Source organism: Callorhinus ursinus, unplaced genomic scaffold (assembly GCF_003265705.2).
Source record: "Callorhinus ursinus isolate GAN/ISIS: 27379988/994484 unplaced genomic scaffold, GSC_fseal_2.0 scaffold82, whole genome shotgun sequence".
NCBI lineage: Eukaryota > Metazoa > Chordata > Mammalia > Carnivora > Otariidae > Callorhinus > Callorhinus ursinus.
This window is the reverse complement of record NW_027397144.1, coordinates 2,003,397-2,027,001: the sequence shown is the minus strand read 5'-3', so window position 1 is coordinate 2,027,001 and position 23,605 is coordinate 2,003,397. Positions and strand designations below refer to the sequence as shown.

The following is a 23,605-nucleotide window of genomic DNA, read 5'->3' as shown; positions in this document are numbered from 1 at the left end:
ATCAAACTCTGCTGTGGAACTTGTGGAGGCATCTGTGGAAACCTACAGCTCTGAGAAAATGGAAGTCAAGTAGTTGGTGGTGGTATTGAAGATACTCTTGACTGGCAGGACAAAGAATCAGCAAAATGGGCTGGACGATGTATGCAAAACTCCTCTGGTCTTATCACTGCCTGTACTGTGACTCCAAAAACGAAGGCCTTCTTCCCTTCTGCCTTTCAAACCTCATGCAAGTGAGGCTATTAGTGAATTCTAATATGAAACTATAAAGAAAACAGATTCTAGAAAATTAGGTCAAAACATTACCCATGTTGACTGAACACATTCCAGGAGAGCCATCTCCAATTCTACATTTTTTTTGTCTGATCACAGGTCTCTTAAAGTGTAATAATCCAAATCACAGAAGAAATGACAAAGAGTAAAGGGAAAATATGTAAATAGCAATTCTAATGAGATAATACTCTATGATAAACTCTGCATACTTACAAATTTATGCCAACTATTTATTAGCCAGGAAAATAAGGCTCTTTTGATGAAAGAAAAAGAAATCTTTTCTCATATGAAAGGAGGAATACTTTTAACAGCTAAGGAATATCCAGTACCTGTGACATGAGATCAATAGGAAAATCCCAACAAATACCAAAATGTCATTATTCCATGGCCCCTTCACTTACTGAACAGTTAAAAAATTATATAAAAATTAACCCTCCTTATATATTAGAAATACACTTTAACTCACCCATAGATCCAACAGACTTCAAAATGGAAAGATAACATTTTATAAGCTGATTCAAGGAAAAACACTATCTACTAAGCTTATGTACTATTGCTTAAACAGTGCTTACAGAATTGTCTCAACTCAATGTTCAGCTGAAAAGCAACAACTGGAAGCCATAGTCCAGAGACTGAGTTTCAGAATGAAATTCATTATTTTTAACTTTTGAAGCATTTCTTTCATGTAGTGAATTCTCTGGAGTATTATGCTTGATTTAATTTGTATCAGACTTTCCCCTATTACTTACATTTATACCATTTCTCTCCAGTGGTGTTTTTACATGACTTTGTATTTGTTAAGATTGAAAATGCTCCTGTATTTTTCAGTTATAATTTACCTATCTACTGTGCATTCTCATCACATGTTTATGTAAGGATGTGGGCCAGTTGAAGGCTTTCCCACAATGTTTACATTCAAGGAGTTTCTCTCCAGTGTGAATTCTTTCATGGCTTCTAAATGAACTGGGTCGACTGAAGGCTTTCCCACATTCTTTACATTTATAGGGTTTCTCTCCAGTGTGCACTCTCATGTGTCCTCGAAAGGTTGTACGATAAATAAAAGCTTTCCCACATTCCTTACATTCATAGGGCTTCTCTCCAGTGTGAGTTCTTTCATGTACTTGAACATAACTTGAACAACTAAAGGCTTTACCACATATTTTACATTCATAGGGTTTCTCTCCTGTGTGAGTCCTTTCATGTATTCGAAATGAACTGGGACAATTGAAGGCTTTCCCACATTCCTTACATTTGTAAGGTCCATCTCCAGTGTGTGTCATCATGTGTCTTCGAAAACTTGTGAGAGAAACAAATGCTTTCCCACATTCCTCACATTTATAGGGTTTCTCTCCAGTGTGAGTTCTTCCATGTATTTGCAAACCTAGAGGAGAACTGAAGGTTTTCCCACATTGTTTACATTCATAGGGTTTCTCTGCAGTGTGAGTCCTTTCATGTCTTCGAAAGGAAGTGGGACAACTGAGGGCTTTACCACATTGCTTACATATATAGGGTTTTTCTCCAGTGTGAGTTCTCACATGCACTTGGAAAGTGGTCAGCCAATGGAAGGCTTTTCCACATTCTTTACATTGATAAGGTTTCTCTCCAGTGTGAGTCCTTTCATGTGTTCGAAAGGAACTAGAACAACTAAAGGCTCTACCACATTGTTTACATTCATAGGGTTTTTCTCCAGTGTGAGATCTTTCATGTATTCGATATGAACTGGGACAACTGAATGCTTTCCCACATTCCTTACATTTATAAGGTCCAACTCCAGTATGCGTTATCATATGTCTTTGAAAGCTTCCAAGAGAAATGAAGGCTTTCCCACATTCCTTACAGTCATAGGGTTTCTCTCCAGTGTGAGTTCTTTCATGTTTTCGAAGAGAACTGGGACAACTGAAAGCTTTACCACACTTTTTACATTCATAGGGTTTCTCCCCTGTGTGAGTTCTTTCATGACTTCGAAAGGAACTGGGACAACTGAGGGCTTTACCACACTGCTTACATTGATAGGGCTTCTCTCCAGTGTGAGTCCTTTCATGTGTCTGAAAGGTTTGATGATATCTAAAGGCTTTTCCACATTGTTTACATTGATAGGGTTTCTCTCCAGTGTGAGTCCTTTCATGTTTTCGAACAGATTGGCGATATCTAAAGGATTTCCCACATTCCTTACATTTGTAAGATTTCTCTACACTGTGATTTCTTTCATGTTTTTGAAAAGGTTGGAGATAGCTGAAAGCCTTTCCACATTCTTTACATTTATAAGGCTTTTTTCCGTATTCCTGATACTTGTATGGTTTAGGTGAAGTGTGAGATCTCTTATGCCTATTAAGGGATGAATGGCGCATGAAGACTTTTCCACAAACACTGCACTCCCATGGTTTTACTTCAATAGGAGTTTTCTTGTTCAGATTAAGATTTGGAATAGGGCTGAAGTTTCCTCCACATTGACTACCTTCTTTACTTTGACAGAGCCTCTCTACCATATGACTTCTGCAAAAAAACCCAGAAGGGTATTACTGATTTGTAATTTCCTATCTATCAGTAAATACTAGAATTACATTGTTACCATTTACAAATAGGGAAAGGGTAGGTTTTTCTGTCCTGTCTGAATTGTTTGAAAATGAATATTCTGTAAGAGGACTCAACTGTAACTATTATATGAAAACAGTGATAGTTATATATGGAGTTTCTCAATAATATTTCCAAATGAACTATTTTGCAAATACCGAAGATTTGTCACATTTAAGAAAATGCTTTTGGTGAAAACCTTCTAGGAAAAAATACATTTGAAGCTGGGCTGTCTCGTGACTGCTTGCTTTTAAATTTTTGTAACATACAAAAAATTCCCCGGGACACTCCTTTCCATCATGAATGCAACTCACCTTAGTTTTCTGCCCTGGTTTTTGTACTGATCTTCAATGTTATGGTCTTTCCATTTTTTCCCTACAATGAAAACCCAGAAAAAAACAATAAATTATAGAAGAATTATTACAAGTCCATGATGAGTTCTGACCATGCCTGATTTACCAAAGTATTCCTTTTCTCCATTCCAAATCAACGAACACTGATGGGCAAGAAACACTCGTCCTCTGATTGACAAGGTGAAAGTAGGGTGTCATCCTTACCTATTGAGGCCAGGTTTCTCAAGGTTTCCCGCATCACATCTCTGTAGAGTTTCTTCTGTGAAGGATCCAGCAGAGCCCATTCCTCCAGGGTAAAGTTTACAGCCACATCCTCAAAGGCCACTGGGTCCTAAAACGTCCCACATTATGTGTAGAGGAGGATGAATGAGACAGCACTAGAAATCTATAGTCAATTCATAAGAAGTTCACATGATTCTGTAATCTCAAAATATTCCATGACTTGGTCATCAGAATTCTCACTCTGGATATGTAATCATTTCCTCATAAATTTAGGAGCATCATGAACACACATAAATTATTTCTACTTTTTTACTAGTTTCACTTCAAGTCTCATTGCTCTCTAACGGTAGAGTCCCAAGCACATTAAGAGAATGAAATAAATGATATACAAAGGAAAGAAACATTTCCATTTTAAGACCATCAATTCCTTGTGAGAAAAAAAACTCAGCTCCTTCCTTATTACACACCATTATCACACAGTACATGAAGCACAGGGTCACATCTTTATGAAGTTTTAGTGAATAAAAACATAGCGAAACATTGGGAGCTTTTCCTTCTATTTCCACTGCCAAACATGTAAGGCCAGAGGGCCCGTGGGAATCCAATTCATAACTAGGACCAGCTAGTCCTATTGTCCTGAAGTATTCCAGGCCATTAGTAGTAGTCAGATACGTCTGGCTGAATGAAAATATCTGGTAGAGAGCATCAATTTTAACTTGTCTATAAAGATATTTCAGAGATTCAGTTACTCCTTTCTATTTGTCCCATTTCCAAAGTTACTCAGAAGTTACACCTCAGGTATAAAAAAGATTTGGAATAGGGCTGAAGTTTCCTCCACATTGACTACCTTCTTTACTTTGACAGAGCCTCTCTACCATATGACTTCTGCAAAAAAACCCAGAAGGGTATTACTGATTTGTAATTTCCTATCTATCAGTAAATACTAGAATTACATTGTTACCATTTACAAATAGGGAAAGGGTAGGTTTTTCTGTCCTGTCTGAATTGTTTGAAAATGAACTTAGAACTCCACAAAATCCCTATACTCATGGGCCTCAGAGCTGCTTCTCACCAGTTTTTAGCATATATATGCACATCTACTGGAATAAGATGCTAGAAGAGCTTTTCCTGGCAGAACCATTAACAGTGTACCTCAGGCCTTGCTGAGCTTGAGGAACTGGAAAGAAGTTGCAATTTGCAAAGAGGTTCATTTGAAAGCCACAATGGTTTGATGGTGAATGCACCCATTGTTATAAAACAAAGGGTTCAGCAGTGTTTTCCTCTAAAAGAACATAAAAACTTCCCTTCTCCAATTTCGGGAGGCAGTGATTTTCCACCAGCTGCCCTAGAGGCTGCCCTTCCATTTCTCTCACTTCTGTGTCCTCATGTGGGGCACAGGAGTATGACTTCCTAACCTCTGGGCACAGATACTCCTCAGCTAATTCATTCTCCCAAATGCTGGTCTCTGAAAAGATCATTAACCCACTGATGTCTACATGCAGGTGATAGAGAAAAGGCTCCTACACAGTAATTTGGATGGCAGAATTTGCCCATTTGGTTAAGAAAACAGAATAGGAAACCCACACTTCTCAGAGATCCAATGAGCTCCTTGGGTTGGCTCTAAAGACTCTTTCTATAGTGGACCTGCAGCACTTGCTCATAACTGTGTCCTACTACCTAGTGTGCATAAGAGAGTGAACATTACTAGCAGGCTTGAGACTGCTGATCCTTACAAATGCCTACTCACAGTATTTGTCCTTCACTGGTATCTGGGAGCCAAGATGTAGAAGGGGCCCCACCAATCTGATGAGAGTGACTCAGTGTGCCTAAACTGTTTATGCAAAGAATATGATGTATCCCAAACTCTAGTTTCCTTCTGAGAGTCTGAACTTTCATTACACACAGCATAGGGTGCCTATGTGACCGAGGCACTGAGTCTCTAATGAGCTTCCCGGGAAGACAATATTTTACATGTGTTGTCACAACTTGTTGCTTGGGGAATTGAACCCATCCTATGGATTACAAGAGGAGATAACATCTCCTTGAAGCTTGCATCTGGTTTCTTCCAGAACAAATTTACATATATTTAAAGATTTTATTTATTTATTTGACAGAGAGAGACACAGTGAGAGAGGGAACACAAGCAGGGGGAGTGGGAGAGGGAGAAGCAGGCTTCCCGCAGAGCAGAGAGCCTGATGTAGGGCTTGATCCCAGGACCCCGGGATCATGACCTGAGCCGAAGGCAGAAGCTTAACGACTGAGACACCAGGTGCCCCTACTTATATATATTTTTAAAGTTTATTTATTTTTAAGTAATCTCTATACCCAATGTGGGGCTCAAACTCACGACCTGGGATCAAGAGGCACATTCTCTTCCAACTGAGCCAGCCAGGCGCCCCCCCCTCGCCCAACAAATTTAATTAAATACTAAGCAAGACTAATGAATGATATTTAATTATTCTAATAGAAAAAGATTTAAAATTTTAAAAGATTTTATGCATTTATTTGACAGAGAGAGTGAGCACAAGCACAGGGATCAGGAGGCAAAGGGAAAGGGAAAAGCAGGCTGCCCGCTGAGCAGGAAGCCTGATGTGTGGGTCTTGATCCCAGGACCCCAGGGTCATGACCTGAGCCGAAGGCAGCCGCTTAACTGACTGAGCCACCCAGGCACCCAAAAAGATTAAAAAAAAATTTTTTTTTTAAAGATTTTATTTATTCGTCACAGAGAGAGAGAGAGAGAGAGAGAGAGAGCACAAGGAGGGGAAGAGGCAGGCAGAGGGAGAAGCAGGCTCCCTGCCAAGCAAGGAGCCCTATGCGGGACTCGATCCCAGGACCCTGGGATCAGGACCCGAGCCCAAGGCAGCTGCTGGACCAACTAAGCCACCCAAGCGTCCCAAGATTTAAATTTTTATTGCATATCAAAAAGAGAATGAAAAAAAGTGAAAATATGGTACATGTTCTTAGAAATAACTCAATTTCCCAAGATGTTTCCTCTCCCAAAATGTATTTTTATAAAATCCCATCAATCCCCAAAACAGACGTTTTTGGGGCTCAACAAAAACTATTCCTCCAAACCTAATATGAGGAACAAATGTCAAAAAAAATGGTCAAGGTCTTCTAAAGGACAAACGGGTGGCTTGCCTAATATACATCAAAGATTTTCAAACTATAGCATTCCAGACAGCATACTATTAGCACAGAGAAAAACAGACCAAGAGAAAGGAAAAGTATCTTCCCTGGGCCAGCATTAAATACTGAAAGCTGGTCAAGGACAGATCAGGCATTGTAGAGCAGTGGCAGACATCAGAAACCCTTTTAATACGTGGGGCAAAAACAAACTGTTATCTAACTGGAAAAATGCACCGTATTCACTTCTATTCCATGGAATATAGCCAATTCATTGTAGATTTAAATGTGAAAGATAAAACTAGGACACATGTAGAAGTCATAGATAAATGCTTCATTGATCCAAAAATGGGGAGAATTTTCTCAGATAAGGGAAAAAGTAAGACCTGAAACAAGAGACTGAACAATTCATAATCAAACTAAGGAAATTAAAAAACAAGGTAGAAGAAAATATCTGTATTAACATGCAATATTAAAGAATTAGGGAGTGCCTGAGTGGCTCAGTTGGTTGGGCGTCTGCCTTTGGCTCAGGTCATGATCCCAGGGTCCTGGGATAGAGCCCTGAGTCAGGCTCCTTGCTCAGCAGGGAGTATGCTCCTCCCTCTGCCTGCCACTCCCCCGCCATGCTCTCTCTCTCTCTGTCAGATGGATAAATAAAATCTTAAAAAAAAAAACTTTAAAAAAAGTGTGCAGAGTAAGATGAACATAGTTTAAAAATTAGAAAATAATCAAAACATTTTTTTAAAAATTTTACTTGTTTTTTTTTTAAGATTTTATTTATTTGACGAGATGTAGAGAGAGAGAGAGCACAGATAGGTAGAGCAGCAAGCAGACAGAGAGGGAGAAGCAGGCTTCCTGCGGAGCAGGGAGCCCGACGCGGAGCTCAATCCCAGGACCCTGGGATCATGACCTGAGCCGAAGGCAGATGCTTAACGACTGAGCCACCCAGGTGCCCCAAAGTTTTACTTATTTATTTGACAGAGAGAGGGAGCACAAGCTGGGGGAGTGGGAGAGGGAGAAGCGGGCTTCCTGTGGAGCAGGGAGCCCGATGCAGGGCTGGATCCCAGGACCCTGGGATCATAACCTGAACCGAAGGCAGACGCTTAACGACTGCTAGGCACCCAGGTGCCCCTAATCAAAACATATTTAACAGAAGATGGAAGACCACATATGAAAAAATGTCCATCTGAGGGCTCCACGCTCAGTGCAGAGTCTGGTTGGTATTCTCTCTCCCTCTCCCTCTGCCCCTCCAGCTTGTGCCATCTCTCTCTCTCTAAAATAAATAAATCTTAAAAAAAAAAGTCCATCTGCTAAGTAATAAGAAAAAAAAAAAAGACCAAGCACATTACAATTCATACTGATTAGGACAAAAATTAGTCAATTTAATAATGCCGTTTGCTGATGACCAGTCAACAAATACATAAATCATGCACGAATAGAGGAAAGGTTAACTGGTATACTCCACTGCCATTTCTTGTCAATTTGAACTTGATCACGATCTACAATTTTTCTCCAATGTCCAGAGAATTTATTGTGTTTTTGCACTTGGAGTCTGATACAAGAATGAAAGGAGCTGTATTTTTTTTTAAGATTTTATTTATTTATTTGAGAGAGAGAGAGACAGAGATAGTGAGAGAGAGCACAAGTGGTGAGGAGAGGGAGAAGCAGGCTCCCTGCAGAGCAAGGAGCCTGATGCGGGGCTCGATCCCAGGACCCCAGGATCATGACCTGAGCCGAAGGCAGACGTCCAACTGACTGAGCCACCCAGGCGCCCAGGAGCTGTATTTTTAATGAGAGTAAAAATTAAATTTGAAAAAGCCCAAATACTATAACCATAGCAATGGATAAGTAACTTGGATGGCCTACAGCCTCAAGATACAAACATTTATGAAACATACTATTGCAAAGAACAAACCAAAACACATTTTGAATGTAATTTCATTAATATGTATTTATTTAGACAGAGCGAGAGAGCACAAGCAGGGGGAACAGTAGAGGGAGAAGAAGAAGCAGGCTCCCTGCCAAGCAGGGAGCCCAATGTTGGTCTTGATCCCAGGACCCTGGGACCATGACCCGAGGCGAAGGCAGATGCCCAACCACCTGAGCCACCCAGGCGCCCCTATACTCATTTATTTAAAGATAAAACTAAAAGAATACCATTTAGTGGGAAAAAAAAGTAAAGGTTATGAAGAATAAAGAATTAAGACAGAGGTCATATAATATGGAGCAGGATGGAGAGAAGTCAGGTCAGGAACCTCAGGAGACAAACAACTGCCCACTGCCCACTTATAAATCTTGATGATTACAAAGATGTTTATGTTGTTATTACTACAAAGTCTTCTCAAAAAGCATTATGCATATCATTTTCTGAATATACTTGATGATAAAAATATAAGAATCAAGTTTGAAGAAGTATGCAATTTTTATTTTTTATTTTTTGCCCTGTAATGTAGAAATCTGAATTCTAGTTCACAGATTTTGGCAGCAAAAACTGGTAACAAGTGTTTATTTTGAAAGAATTGGTTACAGACCTCTTATAAATAAAGGGTGACACGTACTGGTATGGGAAGATGTGAAGGGTTTATCAATAGAATAATTAAGTAAAATGCATTAAAATATATACACCAGGTTACCTTTTCTGTAACTCTAACAGTCACCTGCAGAGGAAGGTGGACTCCCACCTAAGATTTGATTCAGATGTCCAGACTGACAACACACACATGCCAACAGGGCATGAAAAGGTTTCTTCCATAATGCAAGAGGGCAGGGCAGGGCAGTCCTCTCAAGCAGGTGAGAAATGCCCTGAGAGAGCAAGGAAAGGAGCTTGGTTGGGTTTTTATTGGGACTTGGGGGTGGGCTAGGGTGAGACTTCGCGTACAGGGGCAGGGCCTTCAGTGAACTGAATATCTTGCCAGCGCCAAAGCAGTGATGAGCCAGGCTGTCTTGTACAGAGGTGGAGCGCAAGGGGAGGAAAGGAGGGCTGAAGGTTGAAAGCTGTCAGCAGACAAACCTCAAAACGTCAGAGACTCCTGGTTTCTGGTCAGACATGTAAGGAATTTAGATGCTGGTATTCCTGTCCTCATAAGAAAGAAAATAACCAACACACTAAAATCAACAACTCTTCTTAGATCCATGAGAGAACGGAGGTCACAGGGAAACTACTATCTCCAAAGTCAGAGAGACAAAAAAGTAGCCATTTATTTATTTATTTATTTTAAGATTTTATTTATTTGACAGAGAGAGACACAGCGAGAGAGGGAACACAAGCAGGGGGAGGGGGAGAGGGAGAAGCAGGCTTCCAGCTGATCAGGGAGCCCGATGTGGGGCTCGATCCCAGGGCCCTGGGATCATGGCCTGAGCCGAAGGCAGACGCTTAATGACTGAGCCACCCAGGCGCCCCAAAAAAGTAGCCATTTAGAAATATGTCCAGAATATTCTGTTCTTAACAAGGCCTGTCCTTTCAAAATCTGTTTTACGAGAGCATGACTGACTGGGATTTTCTTAGAGTCTGACTGACCCGAGGAGGTGGACAGAGAAATACTTGGGACAGTGACAGGATTTTCCCTTCCTGACATACAGCACGTGGCGGTTCCTCTAACGCCACCTGCTCCGACTCTGACTCATCCGTTGTGTGTCTGGTAGTTCAGCTCAGTACTAACAACTATCCAGAGTCAGCATCATTCACAGATCAAGCATTCACTACAACAAAACCACCCCACTTCAGATGCCAGCCATAAAGGGGGTGCCTTGTCTACTGACATTTCCACCCAGCTGCCTACAAATCCACAGGTGCCTTTGAAACCCCCTGAGGTTTGATAATTTGTTAAAACAACTCTGAGAACTCAAGAAAGCACCTGACTTAACAATTACTGGCTTATGACAAGAGATACAACTTAGGAACAGTCCAGTGGAAGAGATAGTAGGGATTGCAAATAATAGAATGAGATATAGGCAGACATTTATTACAATGGCTAAAATACAAGACATTGAGAAAAAAATAACATAATAGTGAAGATGTGGGGCAACAGGAGCCCTCATTCATTGCTGATGGGAATGGAAAATTTATGCCGACCTTGGTCAAGATAGGCAGTTTCTTAAACTAAACCTATTTTTTAACCATACTATCCAACAATCACCATCCTTCCTATTACCCCAAATGACTTGTAAACTCATAAAGAATCTTCGTAAAGAAACCCGCACACGAATGTTTATAAGAGCTTTATTCATGATTGCCAAGATTTACAGGTAACCAAGATATCCTCCAACAGGTGAATGGAAAAATAATCACTGGAACCTCCATACAATGAAATATTATTCAGTGATAACAGGAAATGAGGTATCAAGCCAAAAAGACACGGAATAACCTCAAAATCATATTGTTAAGTGAAAGCAGAGACTATCACAAAGCTACACACTATATGATTCCAAGCATAGTTCTGGAAAGCACAAAACTATGAGAGAGTAAATGAGCTACAGTTGACAGAGATTTGGGGGTGGGAAGGAGGAATGAAAATAAATGGGACAACAGGGAATGTTTAGGGAAGTGAAAGTATACTACATGATACAGAAATGACAGACACACATCATTTTATGTTGCCAAAGCTCAGAGACTGTATAACAGAGAGTCTGGCTATTGTAAACTAAGGACTTTATTGCATCAATATTGGCTCATCGAATATAACTGTACCACAGTGATGCAAAATATAAAACATAGGGCAAACTATATGAAGGTGGGGGGGTTATACAGGAACTCTGTATTTTTTTTTAAAGATTTTATTTATTCACTTGAGAGAGGGAGGGAACGTGCACATACCTGTGCACACAAGTGGGGGGAGGGGCAGAGGGAGAGGGAGAATAGGGTCAGCTGAGCAGGGAGTTCCATGTGGGGCTCAATCCAAGGACCCTGGGATCATGACCTGAGCTGAAGGCAGATGCTGAACTGACTGAGCCACCCAGGCACCCCCTCTCTGTACTTTGTGATTTAGTTTTCTGTAAACCTAAAACTGCTGTAAAGAAGTCTGGGCGCCTGGGTGGCTCAGTTGGTTAAGCGACTGCCTTCAGCTCAGGTCATGATCCTGGAGTCCCGGGATCGAGTCCCACATCGGGCTCCCTGCTCGGCAGGGAGTCTGCTTCTCCCTCTGACCCTCTTCCCTCTCGTGCTATCTCTCATTCTCTCTCTCTCTCTCTCTCTCAAATAAATAAATAAAATCTTAAAAAAAAAGTTCATCAGAAAAAAAAATGAAGACAGATGCATTAATATTCATCCCTGATGACAACTGAAAAAGGCCATTGTTCATTCAATTGATTTGAATTTATTCAATAACCTATTATGGGCACCCTATGAGGTCTAAACCCTGAGATGCGGGAGAGCAGAAATTTCCACTGAATGTCTCTTGAGAGTCCACCACTGTATAATGAGTGCCTTCATCACTCTCAGTAGTGTCTGGGACTCTGAAGTGGATACGGAGTGTCCAGGCAAGGACTTACACTGAGACCTTAGTACATGTGGAGACAAATGTTACCTTGATTTATATGCTGGAGATATCTGTGAGGCCAGAGAGTCCCAGATTTCTTTTACTGTGAAGGAGCATCTCAAAGACAATCGCCCAAGAGTCTATAAACATAGCTGAGGCCGTTGCTGGTCAGTGCTAAGATGACTGACTAATGGCATACAGTTTGGGGTCTAGGGCTATTTCTTGCATCAGACGCCTAAGGACAACCTAAGGCCATCACGGGCAACCCCAGGAGGCATGAGAGGAGATCACTGAAGCCTCTATTGTGAAACAGTGTTGGAGGGCACTCACAGCTGTGCCTGCTGTGTGGCAATTTGACCAGAGTCCAGAGCCTTCCTGTTTTGTTGTTGAATAGGGTTCCTATTCAGAGTGGGTCATTTTACAAGTAACAGCATCAATGGGCTCAAGTAAAACTTTAAGAAAGGAGTATGTTGCCTCCACAACACCAAAACAATCTAGACAGTGTTGTGGCTGCTGAGAGGGACAATAGTTACCTCTTCACCTTGTCAAGAAGGAAACAGGCTCCAGATTACCAAATAATTTTTAAGAATTTTTTTTTTTAGGGGCGCCTGGGTGGCTCAGTCATTTAGTGTCTGCCTTCGGCTCAGGTCATGATCCCAGTGTCCTGGGATCGAGCCCCACATCGGGCTCCCTGCTCGGCGGGAAGCCTGCTTCTCCCTCTCCCACTCCCCCTGCTTGTGTTCCCTCTCTCGCTGTATCTCTCTCTGTCGAATAAATAAATAAAATCTTAAAAATTTTTTTTAATTTTTAAATTTATTTTTTAAAGATTTTTTTTATTTTTACTTATTTATTTTTATTTATCCCAGGACCCTGAGATCATGATCTGAGCCAAAGGCAGAAGCTTAATGACTGAACCACCCAGGCACCCCAGAATTTTTTTTTTAAAGATTTTCTTTGAGAGAGAGAGAGAGAGAGAGAGAGAGAGAGTGAGCGTGCACAAGCAGGGGGAGGGGCAAAGGCAGAGGGAGAAGGACAAGCAGACTTCCCGCTGAGCAGGGAACCTGATGCAGAGCTCGGTCCCAGGACCCCGAGATCATGACCTGAGCCGAAGTCAGACACTTAACCAACAGAGCCACCCAGGTGCCTCAATTTTTAAGAATTTAAACAAGGCGCCAGGGGCTGGCTTATATATGGCAATGGCCTATCCCCTTTATATAAGTTTTTTTTTTAATTTTTATTTATTCATTTGAGAGAGAGGGAGGGACAGAGAGAGCATGAGCAGGGGGAGAGGGAGAAGCAGGCTCCCCTTTGAGCTGGGAGCCTGACGCAGGGCTTGATTCCAGGACCTGGAGACCAACCAACTGAGCCACCTAGGCACTCCTTTATGAGCTCCTTTTATCATAATTTTTATGTCCCAAATATCCTCAGTGGAGGATGTCATTAGTGTGATGTCACACCTGTGCTGCTGGAGCACGGTGGATGCAGTTCAGACCCCACCTGCAGAGGCTGTGTGCACTGGCTGTGGTGTGGAGACCCCCTGCAGGGAACCAGGTAAAGGTGGATCATATCACCTGAGAGGTAAAGGCCAACTGAACCTGACAGGCTGCTGAAACAGGCACTGAACAAAACCGACTTGGTCAAATCTGTGACGGCAGGATATTTATCTGTTGCTGAATGGATGGAGTCAGGAATTTCCATAATGGTGGGGGCTGAGAATAGGGATTTATGTGGTGCAGCCACAGCCTCAAGGTTGCAGGAATCCACTGAGGTGTCACTCATTCTTCCAGATTTAAAGAATAGGACAAATATGGCTGTTAAAAGGAGAACCAGAGGGAATAACCACTTCTTCATTAAAAAGGGGGTTTTCAATCAATGGTTTTGATTCCTTCAAATGTTTAAATTACATTGGGTCCGGGGGCGCCTGGGTGGCTCAGTTGGTTAAGGGACTGCCTTCGGCTCAGGTCATGATCCTGGAGTCCCGGGATCGAGTCCCACATCGGACTCCCTTCTCAGCAGGGAGTCTGCTTCTCCCTCTGACCCTCTTCCCTCTCATGTTCTCTATCTCTCATTCTCTCTCTCTCTCAAATAAATAAATAAAATCTTTAAAAAAAAATTACATTGGGTCCGATTAAGTAATTTAACTGGGGGTGGTGCAGTAAGGTCGGTGGGGTCCCATTTTGTTAGTATAATTTGGAAGTGCCAAAAACAAAATTTGAAAATTTGTTAAAGGTTTTTTAAAAGATTTTATTTATTTGTGAGACAGAGATAGCGACAGAGAGCATGAGAGGGGAGGAAAGGGAGAAATTTATGACACACTGGGTTCAGCCTTTCTCTGTTCAGTATGGGATATTTAAAGAAAATGGGTGTGGGGTGCCTGGGTGTCTTAGTCGGTTAAGTGTCTGTCTTTGGCTCAGGTCATGATCTCAGGTTCATGGGGTCAAGCCCCACATCGGGCTCTCGGCTCAGTGGGGAATCTGCTTCTCCCTCTCCCTCTGTGCATTCTCTCTCTCAAATAAATAAATAAAATCTTTAAAATAAAAAAAAAATAAAGGGGCACCTGGCTAGGTCATTAAGCATCTGCCTTTGGCTCAGGTCATGGTCCCAGGGTCCTGGGATCGAACCCCGCATCGGGCTCCCTGCTCTGCAGGAAGCCTGCTTCTCCCTCTCCCACTCCCCCTGCTTGTGTTCCCTCTCTCGCTGTCTCTCTCTCTGTCAAATAAAAATCTTTAAAATAAAATAAAATAAAAAAAATAAAGACAAGCAGCGCTAAGACCATGAGGGATTTTTAGGAAGACCACGGTTCTCATGGTTCAAGTGAGACATGCTTATTTGTCCTCTGCATTATATTCAGCAACTCCCTTAAGATTATCAGGGGTGCCCTGCTTAAGTATAGTGGGGTCCCCAGCTTTAACTGCAAGTTGAACCTTAGTACTGACTATTTGCATAAAGGTTCCTAAATTAGTGCATTATAGCAGATGGCAAGATTAATTCAGAACCCATGTTGTAGGGGCCCAAAGCACCAAGGAGTGTACTTTTATCTTTTTTGCTGTGTAAATTCTTTTAGTATATATTGAGTTTTCAATTGGTCAAATTGCAGACCTTGGTTTTGAGAGAGGAAAACTGAAGGGACCTCATGAGAAAAAGGCTTTTTTTTTCTTTGCTCCTTTCCCTGCTTCTATTCTTGCTAATAGCTGCACCCCTGCCTTACACATGCCTTTTTTTTTTTTTAAGTAGGTTCCAACACAGGGCCTGAACTCATGACCCTGAGATCCAGCTGTGAGATCAAGAGTCAAAGGCTTAACTGATTCAGCCACCCAGTCGCCCCCTTACACATGCCTTAATGTATGTCCTCCTTGTAAAGATCAAGGAGTTACTGATTTCTTTGGAGTTTTCCAGCACAATAGATAACATCTAAGGAGTGACCTGGAGGGGTCATCATATATCTTTTCCAAGACCACTGACTCCAGATACCTTGCCGCCAAAATACCTGGCTCCAGGGCATAAGTGAGGTATGGAAGACACCAGTTCCCAGACACCTGAGAGGACATGTACACCAAACCACCATTCTCAATAAAAACTGCAGACCCAAGGGGCACCTTGGGTGGCTCAGTTGGTTAAGCATCTGTCTTCGGCTCAGGTCATGGTCCCAGGGTCCTGGGATGGAGCCCCTGCTTCTCCCTCTCCCTCTGCCCCTACCCCTGCTTGTGCTTTCTCTCTGTCAAATAAATAAAGTCTAAAAAAAAAATGCTCTTTAAAACCTCCAGACCTCAAACAAAGATGAGACTCATTCTCCTTTTCCTTTCTGAGTCTCCCAGACGCTCCATCTGAATCTGCTATCTCTCTGTATCTTCAGTAAATTCTGCTCTCACTTCCTGCGGGCTTACATTTGATTTCTATCCTGTGCATAGCCAAGGACCCTCTTGGCTGGTCCTGTAGGACCCCCTCTGGGTCTTCAGAGCCGGCCTCTCTGCATCAGTTTCAACATTTTTTTCTTTTGCTTCCTCTCCAGTTTTGTTTTTTTCCCCTCACTGGATATACTTCAGGGGAGCGGGTGTCCTCTACCTGGGTATTTATACATTTTTTCCTCCAGAGAGCCTCAAAGTGGCACTGGCAGGGTTAGGAGCCTCCCGCATGACAACTGGCTGGTTTATAGGGTTTTGGAACCCTGGACTTAAATCAAGTTTGAACTAATCCCTTTGCTGTGCCACAGGGGGACCATGAGTGTTGCCCCCTAAACTCGAGGCTCCGGCTCTTTGCTGCAGTAAAGGCAGGGATGGCAGCAGAGGGCCTGAAGGGTCCCTGGGGTTAGGAGCGTGGACTCAGCCCATCAGCTACTGGCTGCCCTTCACTATCTTCTTTTTCTCTAACTCAGTGACTGCTATTTCATGAGTGACCACCCAGTAGGTCCCCCTCTTGCACAGGATAGAGTCCTCTCTGCCACCTCACCCTCTGTGACAGCGTCACCCTAACACAGATATAAACCAGCAAACACATCAGCCCGGGACCACCTGGCGGAGGGCCTCGATCTAACACTTCTGCTCCCACATGCCTAGGGCTTCTGTAAACTGAGGACTCTGGTCAGCCGAACACAGAACTGAGGCTTGGGAGGGTCATGCATGCGACACGGGGCAGCACAGGTCACAGCACGAGCTCCCCAGCCCCGAGCGCCTGCGGAACATGATGCCATCAAGCATCAGAGCAGCTGAGCAAGTCAGAGCAAGAGAAGCAGACCCACACAGCACCAGCAGTCATGTCTGGACGTGGCTCACAGTGCCAGTAATTATGGTCACCCATATGTGGTGATGTGGTGCCCATGTTGAGACTGAGGTCAGTGTGGCACAGGGACACACATACACGTATCAAGATGGTAGGAAAAGGCTTACAAATCACATAATGAAGGTCTCTGGGGAGGGCAGGGCTGGACCCTCAAGCAGCTTTGATCAGGCTTCAGAAAGCAATGAAAAGAGCCTGGTCTGGGGTTCATTGTGGCTGGGGGATGGGCCTGGGGCAAGAATTCTTGCCCAGGGGCAGGGGCCTGTGTGATCTTAATTTCTTGCCACCTCTAGAGGAGATACCAATCAGACTTTCTCATCAGCTTGACCAAGTGGGAGGCATAAGAGAAAGAGGGAGGGAGGAGGCTTAAACTGTGAGCAAACATCTAAAATACGGACCCGATTGCTCATACAAGGAGAAAATCGTGGTTAAGCAAAACATGCATTTGCAAGTGCTTGTTTTCATATAAAGAAACACTAATAGGATGGTCGAGAAATGACCAATACTCATTTTGGGGGGTGCCTGAAGCAAGAGTTCTGGAGTAGACCAGGCTGTTCTGACACTGAGTTTCTTTAGACTGTATTTTACATATTTTTGCTAACCCTTGCATACATTATTATTTAAGGTAAATAGTAATTAATATATATAAACCACATTTCTTCTTTTTAATAGCCTTTATTTGAATGACCTTATTTTGCTTTTTAAGATTTAATGAAAAAATTTTTTTCTACATAGGAAACCGTTCTAAGATTTCATCCTCGAAACATGAACACTTATGGGATACCTGGGTGGCTCGGTCGGTTGAGTGTCCAGCTCTTGATTTCGGCTCAAGTCATGAACTCCAGGTTGTGGGACTGAGCCCTGTGTTGGGCTCCATCCTCAGCAGGGAGTCTGTTTGAGATTTTCTCTATCTCTTTCTCTCTCTCCCACTGTCCCTCCCTCTGCTCGTGTGTGTGCTCTCTCTAAAATTAATTAATTAAGGGGCGCCTGGGTGGCTCAGTTAAGCGTCTGCCTTCGGCTCAGGTCATGATCCCAGGGTCCTGGGATCAAGCCCTGCATCGGGCTCCCTGCCCCACGAGAAGCCTGCTTCTCCCTCTTCCACTCCCCCTGCTTGTGTTCCCTCTTTAGCTGTGTCTCTCTCTGTCAAATAAATAAAATCTTAAAAAAAAAAATAATAAAATAAATAAATAAAAAGAACACTTTTAAAAGTTTAAGCCATAAAAACCAAAAAACTTCAAATCTTTTTGCATAACAAAAGGCAGCATAGTTTCCCCTTATTACCTCTTACTGGGGTTTTAGATTAAGTAGCATATTATAATACACTAGGGATTTGGCCTTCATCCATTAAATGTATTAGAATTATCAAAGATTTATGCAAGTTTTTAGTATTTTTCCTTATATCAATTAAAAGAGGAATTAATTTGCCTTAAACTTTAACAATATTATAGCATTCAAATTTCCAAAGCTCTCTGTACACAAAAAAACCCGACCTAAAATGTAAAATCTACCTGAGAACCTCAAATAACCCCATCTCACATCCTGAGAATCTTTTGCCTAAAGGAAACAAATATTGTTTGGTTCCATGACTCTTTGCGTTACTTCCATTGTATCTTTAAATCGACCTATATTTTCAAAGTCTGAGAACTAAAAATTTCATGCTCTTACAAAGAAAACAGAATCACAAATGGCTAAGCGAAGCTACCTAAGTTAAGAGCTGCAATATACAATACACAAACATATACAAGGAAAGAAATGCAAATATTGGAATCAGGTGAGATAAGCAGCATGCCTCCCCACAGTTCAGAAGGAAAACTCATATTCCCAGCTTGTGGTCCAGACTGCACCTGTTGGGATACAACCCCTGAGTCAGGGCAGAGGTTTGGGGGTGGGGGGGAGACACTTGAACAGCCATAGGAATGAAGTCTAGAAGCTTCGTACACACCACTCTTGGGGCATAATGGAAACATTCCTCTCTCAGGGTTCAATTCTCACAAGTTAGGAAACTTTTGGCCAGATTCAATGTAAGGATCTGACTCAAAATAACTCCCCAGTTCACAAACTTTTTGTCCAGAAGACCTACCCCCAGACCTTCACAGACTTTCTCAATGTACAAAAATTACTCTGAGTGCACCTACACTGTAGATGAAAAGCTCAAGCCTATGTCTAGAAACAGGCCCAAGAAAACCACAATTACCACCTCAGAAAGAGCAGCACTGCCCTGTCTTCTAATCCTGTCCCCCATGTACACAAGCATCCCCAGCTTTCCTTGGCTCTGTAGTTTCTCTCAGCTCCTTCTGTGGTGTCTGAGCCCCTAGGACACCTGCAGAGGGAGACTCTCCAGGAAGAACCAAGTGGGCCTTCAAGTAACTTCCCTTCACAGGCTCAAGGTGGGGGCCTTACCTTAGAAACACTGACCTCAGGCTTCTGCTTCCTACCAAGTTGCTCTGAAACACCACTAATATTTTAAAAATGATAAGCCCAGTGTTTGGACAAAATCACCAAAACCAGTGTTTATGTGTAAGGGAGGAAAGAAAATTGTAAAGATTCTTCTAATTCAACAAAAAAACACACAAATATCTACTCCTTTCAAAAAATATGTCAGTTAGGGGCGCCTGGGTGGCTCAGTCGTTAAGGGTTTGCCTTCAGCTCAGATCATGATCCCAGAGTTCTGGGATCGAACCCTGTATCAGGCTCTCGCTTGGGGGGAAGCCTGCATCTCCCTCTCCTTCTCCCCGTGCTTGTGTTCCCTCTCTCGCTATGTCTCTGTCAAGTAAATAAAATCCTAAAAAAATAAAAATGTCAGTTTATTATTTCCATGCCAAGAAACTGTTTGGAAACAATCATAATTGAACACACTCCTAGGGGCACCTGGGTGGCTCAGTCGTTAAGCGTCTGCCTTCGGCTCAGGTCATGGTCCCAGGGTCCTGGGATCGAGTCCTGCATCGGGCTCCCTGCTCAACGGGAAGCCTGCTTCTCCCTCTCCCCACTCCCCCTGCTTGTGTTCCCTCTCTCGCTGTCTCTCAAGTAAATTTAAAAAATCTTTAAAAAAAAAAAAGAACACACTTCTAGGTATTGCAAGTCTAAGTCCTGATATTGCATTTCCAAATCACCTAAAAGGACAAATCTGTGGACGTTACTACATCCACTCATGGGAAGAAAAAAAGGAAACAAAATTTTTAACAAATGTAATAATGCAATTTTTTCCCCCTGAAATTCACCCCTTTCTTGCCTCTTTGTAAAGTTTTATACTTTGGAGATCTACTGGTTAAATACATTTTAACTGAAAAACGCAGGCTTAAAAGAAGTTGAATAAAGTCACAAACTCAGGTAGGGGCAATACTGACAGGAGACAACACTCGGGGAAGTCTCCAAAGAGGAACCGCCACCCAAAGGACTTCCCATAGGATGTCGGTGCCCAGGGAAGACCCTGGGAGGAGAGGCAAAGGGATTTCATGCGACATACTCCAGGTAAGTTATTCTTGGCTCTCCTCTTATGTAAAATATCCACAGGCCAAAAAATAAATCTTTAAAAAGAGTCATTCATGGCTCTGTGGATAAATGATAAAACACTGCGTAATTTGAAAAGCATCATGGAGAACAAACAGTTAATAATGATGTTATGAACTGGAGAGGAAAGATGGCGTTTCAGAATGCAGGGAAAGATCTGGAAATTGAGGCATTTATTGCCAGTCCTATGAAGAGCTAGGCAGGGGGCACAGGGTCGCGGCTTTGAGACCCTACTCCCCAAACGTTTGGAAAAGTGAGGGGAAAGCGGGTGGGTACCCCAGGGAGAGAGGGATGGGGACCCCACAGACCACAGCACCTCCCGCGCACGAACCCGGGAGACCGAGGCATGACCGTCCCCTGATGACCCTCCCCGTGGTCGTCGCCCAATCTAAGGGAGACGCGGCCGCGCAGGGACGGGACAGGACGCCGGCGGTCCCGGCAGCCGGCCCGGCCCCGCGCTGCGTGCCGCGCCACCGGCGGCCTCGGGTCCGCAGACCCCAGAGTTCACGGTGGGGAGGCCAGGTCCCGCCACGGCCGGTTCCAGCCGGTCCCACCGCCCCCCTTTCCCGACTCCCGGGCCCCCCACACTCACCATTGCTCGCTTTCTGGGGTAGCCGGTCGAACCACCATACGACTGCCGCGGCCGGCGGACGTCACGGCCACAGAGGATGTGGCGGAAGCTCCCGAAGGCTCTCAGGACAGCGAGAGGGGACGCGAGCTTCGGCCGGACAGCAGCGACGGCACACAGTCCCCGCCGTCCACAGCGCGTCGCCCGCACGCACGGTTCCGGCGACTCCCCTGATTGGACAGTTCGCACGGCCCCGCCCCCGCCCGCCTGAGTGACAGCAGGCCGGAGGTCACGTCTTTGAGCCGACCTTGCTTGGGCAGTGGGCTGCGACCTGTTCTCTCCGAGGTCCGTGACCCTTCTTCACAAACACGGACAAAAGTGACCTCACCGAGGGTAATGATGAGTCTGGGTCCATTTTGATCTTTGACCATCTTCCAGCAGGGAGTCGTCTGCCCACCACGCCCCCCCAACCCCACTCATTGGTATCTAAAGAATCTCGAAGCCTCGGGCCACTCAGCTTGGTGGGAGGTTTGAAGCCCGCGGTCCTAGACCAGGCCAGAAGCCTCAGGTGCTCGCATGTGAGAAACATACGGAGGCAAAAATCACTGGAAAACCTTACAGTGTAATTCCATTGATACTTATCTGTTCAAAAGCGGAAGGAAGAAAGCTGAAAGAACTCTGCTTAGTGAATAATAGATGGTAAAGGTATCGAGGATAAACAAAGCATCAGGACAGTGGTCATCTATGGGGCAGGACAGAGGTGAGCCAGGGAGGAGAACATGAGACTCTCCCTACTGCCCACAGTTAGGAATCTTGATGATGACTTCAAGGACGTTTATATTATTAGCAGATCCCACTGCAAAACATTTTGTACATTCTTTCCTCAATATATTTGATGATAAACAATTTTAAGAAGTAATTAAGGTTGAAAAAGAATAGAATTCATAAGTTTGTTTCTTCTGTAATGTGGCAATGTGAGTTTTCATTCTCAGCTTTGGCAGAAAAAAACTGGTAACAAGACAACTGTCTTTAGAAAGAATGAGTTACATAAACTCATCATCATATGTACTTAAAAAAAAACCAAAGGTATTGATATGAAAAGATCTGGAGCATTTATCAATAGAGCAAATAAGTATATTGCAATATATATACACCATGTTACCTTTTCTGTAACCTGTAGAGATAGGTGGTTCCCCACCATCCCTCCCCCCAAGGTTTGGTTGAGTAGTGGAGACTAAAACATACCTACTAGGAATATATGAAAGCGTTGATTACTTTCACAGTGGACGTTTCTGGGGAGGACAAGGCAGACCTCTCAAGCAGGTGGGAATGCCTTGACAAAGCAAGGATAGGAGACTGATGTGTATTTTTATTGAGGTTGGTTGGAGGGTGGCTAGGGTGAGAGTCTGTGCACATGGGTAGGGACTTCTGTGATTGACTCTCTTGCCAGGGTCAAAGCTGAGCACCCAGGCTTTCTTATCACCTTGTACAGATGTGGAGCACAAAGGGAAGAGGGAGAGATAAGACTTTAAAGTAGTCAGCTGTCAGATAATAGAAAATATATACACATACTTCTCTCTGTCCCAAATTCCTGGCACTTGTAAATTCCTAGAGATAAGAGCACTAGGAGCCAGTCTTGTTCTAATATTTGGTCTTTGACTCCATCCCTGACATGGGGTTCCTGAAACCATGTAAATTCCTAGGTAATAAAAGGACTAGAAGCATCTTTTGTTCTAATGAGGTGACTCTGGGTGGGCTCCTGGATGGGGGCTGGTCATCAGAAAGTCCAAGCCATGCTTAGAAACTTGGAATTTTTAGCTCATCCGCCCATTTTCCACAGAGAGGGAGGAGCTAGGAATGGAGTTAATAATTGATCATGTCTAGGGAGGGGTGCCGGTGGCTCAGTTGGTTAAACATCTGACTCTTGATTTCAGCTCAGGTCATAATCTCAGGGTCCTGGGATCAAGCCCTGATTGGGCTCCATGCTCAGCAGGGAGTCTGCTTGAGGATTCTCTCTCCCTCTGCCCCTCCCTCGCTTCTCTCTAAAATAAATTAAGTCAATCTTTTAAAAAAATGATCATGTCTACATTACTAAGCCTCCGTAAAATCCCAATAGTATGTGCTTTGGAGACTTTGCAGGTTGGGGAACACATCCATGTACCAGGAGGGTAGCATACCCCAACTCCATAGGGGCCCTCCAAGAACTCTCTCTACATGTTTTCATCTGGCTGTTCATCTGTATCCCTTATCATATCCTTCAATAAACTGGTAACTGTAAGTAAGTGTTTCCCTGAGTTCTGAAACCTGTTCTAACAAATTAATTGAACCTAAGGAAGGGATTGTGGGAATCTCTGATTTGTAGCAAGTCAAACAGAAGTTGTGAGTAAACTTGTTGGCACCTACTACACGTGATTGGCATCTGAAGTGGGGTAGGAGGGGTCTTGTGGGACTGAGCCCTTAACCTGTGGGATCTACACTATCTACAGGTAGATAGTGTTAGGACTGAGTTAAATTATAGGACACCCTGCTGGTGTCACAATTGTGGGGGAAAAACCCTCACACATTTGGTGACCAGAACTGTCAGAATTAAAGTGTTCTGGGTGAATATAAAGGAGATATATGGGAGAAAAGAACTGGGTTTTCTCTACTCAGGAATAATATTGGATTTTCTTGACATATCAACAGTCAAATATTTAAAAACGGAGTCAGAGACTTCTGGTTTCTTCCCTGGCATGGAAGGA

At 43.4% G+C, this 23,605-nt stretch overlaps 1 protein-coding gene across 3 annotated transcripts in view; it reads right to left on the bottom strand.

Moving 5' to 3' along the window:
* Window positions 1-268: 268 nt before the first annotated feature.
* Window positions 269-23,605, bottom strand: part of LOC112816678 (uncharacterized) — a 35,132-nt gene continuing 11,795 nt past the window's right edge. Inside the window, exons 3-6 of one of the 3 annotated variants that reach the window (XM_073887642.1) lie at window positions 20,889-21,222; window positions 3,399-3,525; window positions 3,156-3,216; window positions 269-2,763 (exon numbers count right to left, since the gene is read on the bottom strand). In XM_073887642.1, coding sequence (XP_073743743.1) covers window positions 1,110-2,763; window positions 3,156-3,216; window positions 3,399-3,525; window positions 20,889-20,891 — 1,845 coding nt within the window. In that variant the 5' untranslated portion in view covers window positions 20,892-21,222 and the 3' untranslated portion in view covers window positions 269-1,109. Of the gene's footprint in view, window positions 2,764-3,155; window positions 3,217-3,398; window positions 3,580-20,888; window positions 21,223-23,605 lie in introns of all 3 variants that reach the window. The other 2 variants (XM_025863323.2, XM_073887643.1) reach the window with 2 other exon arrangements.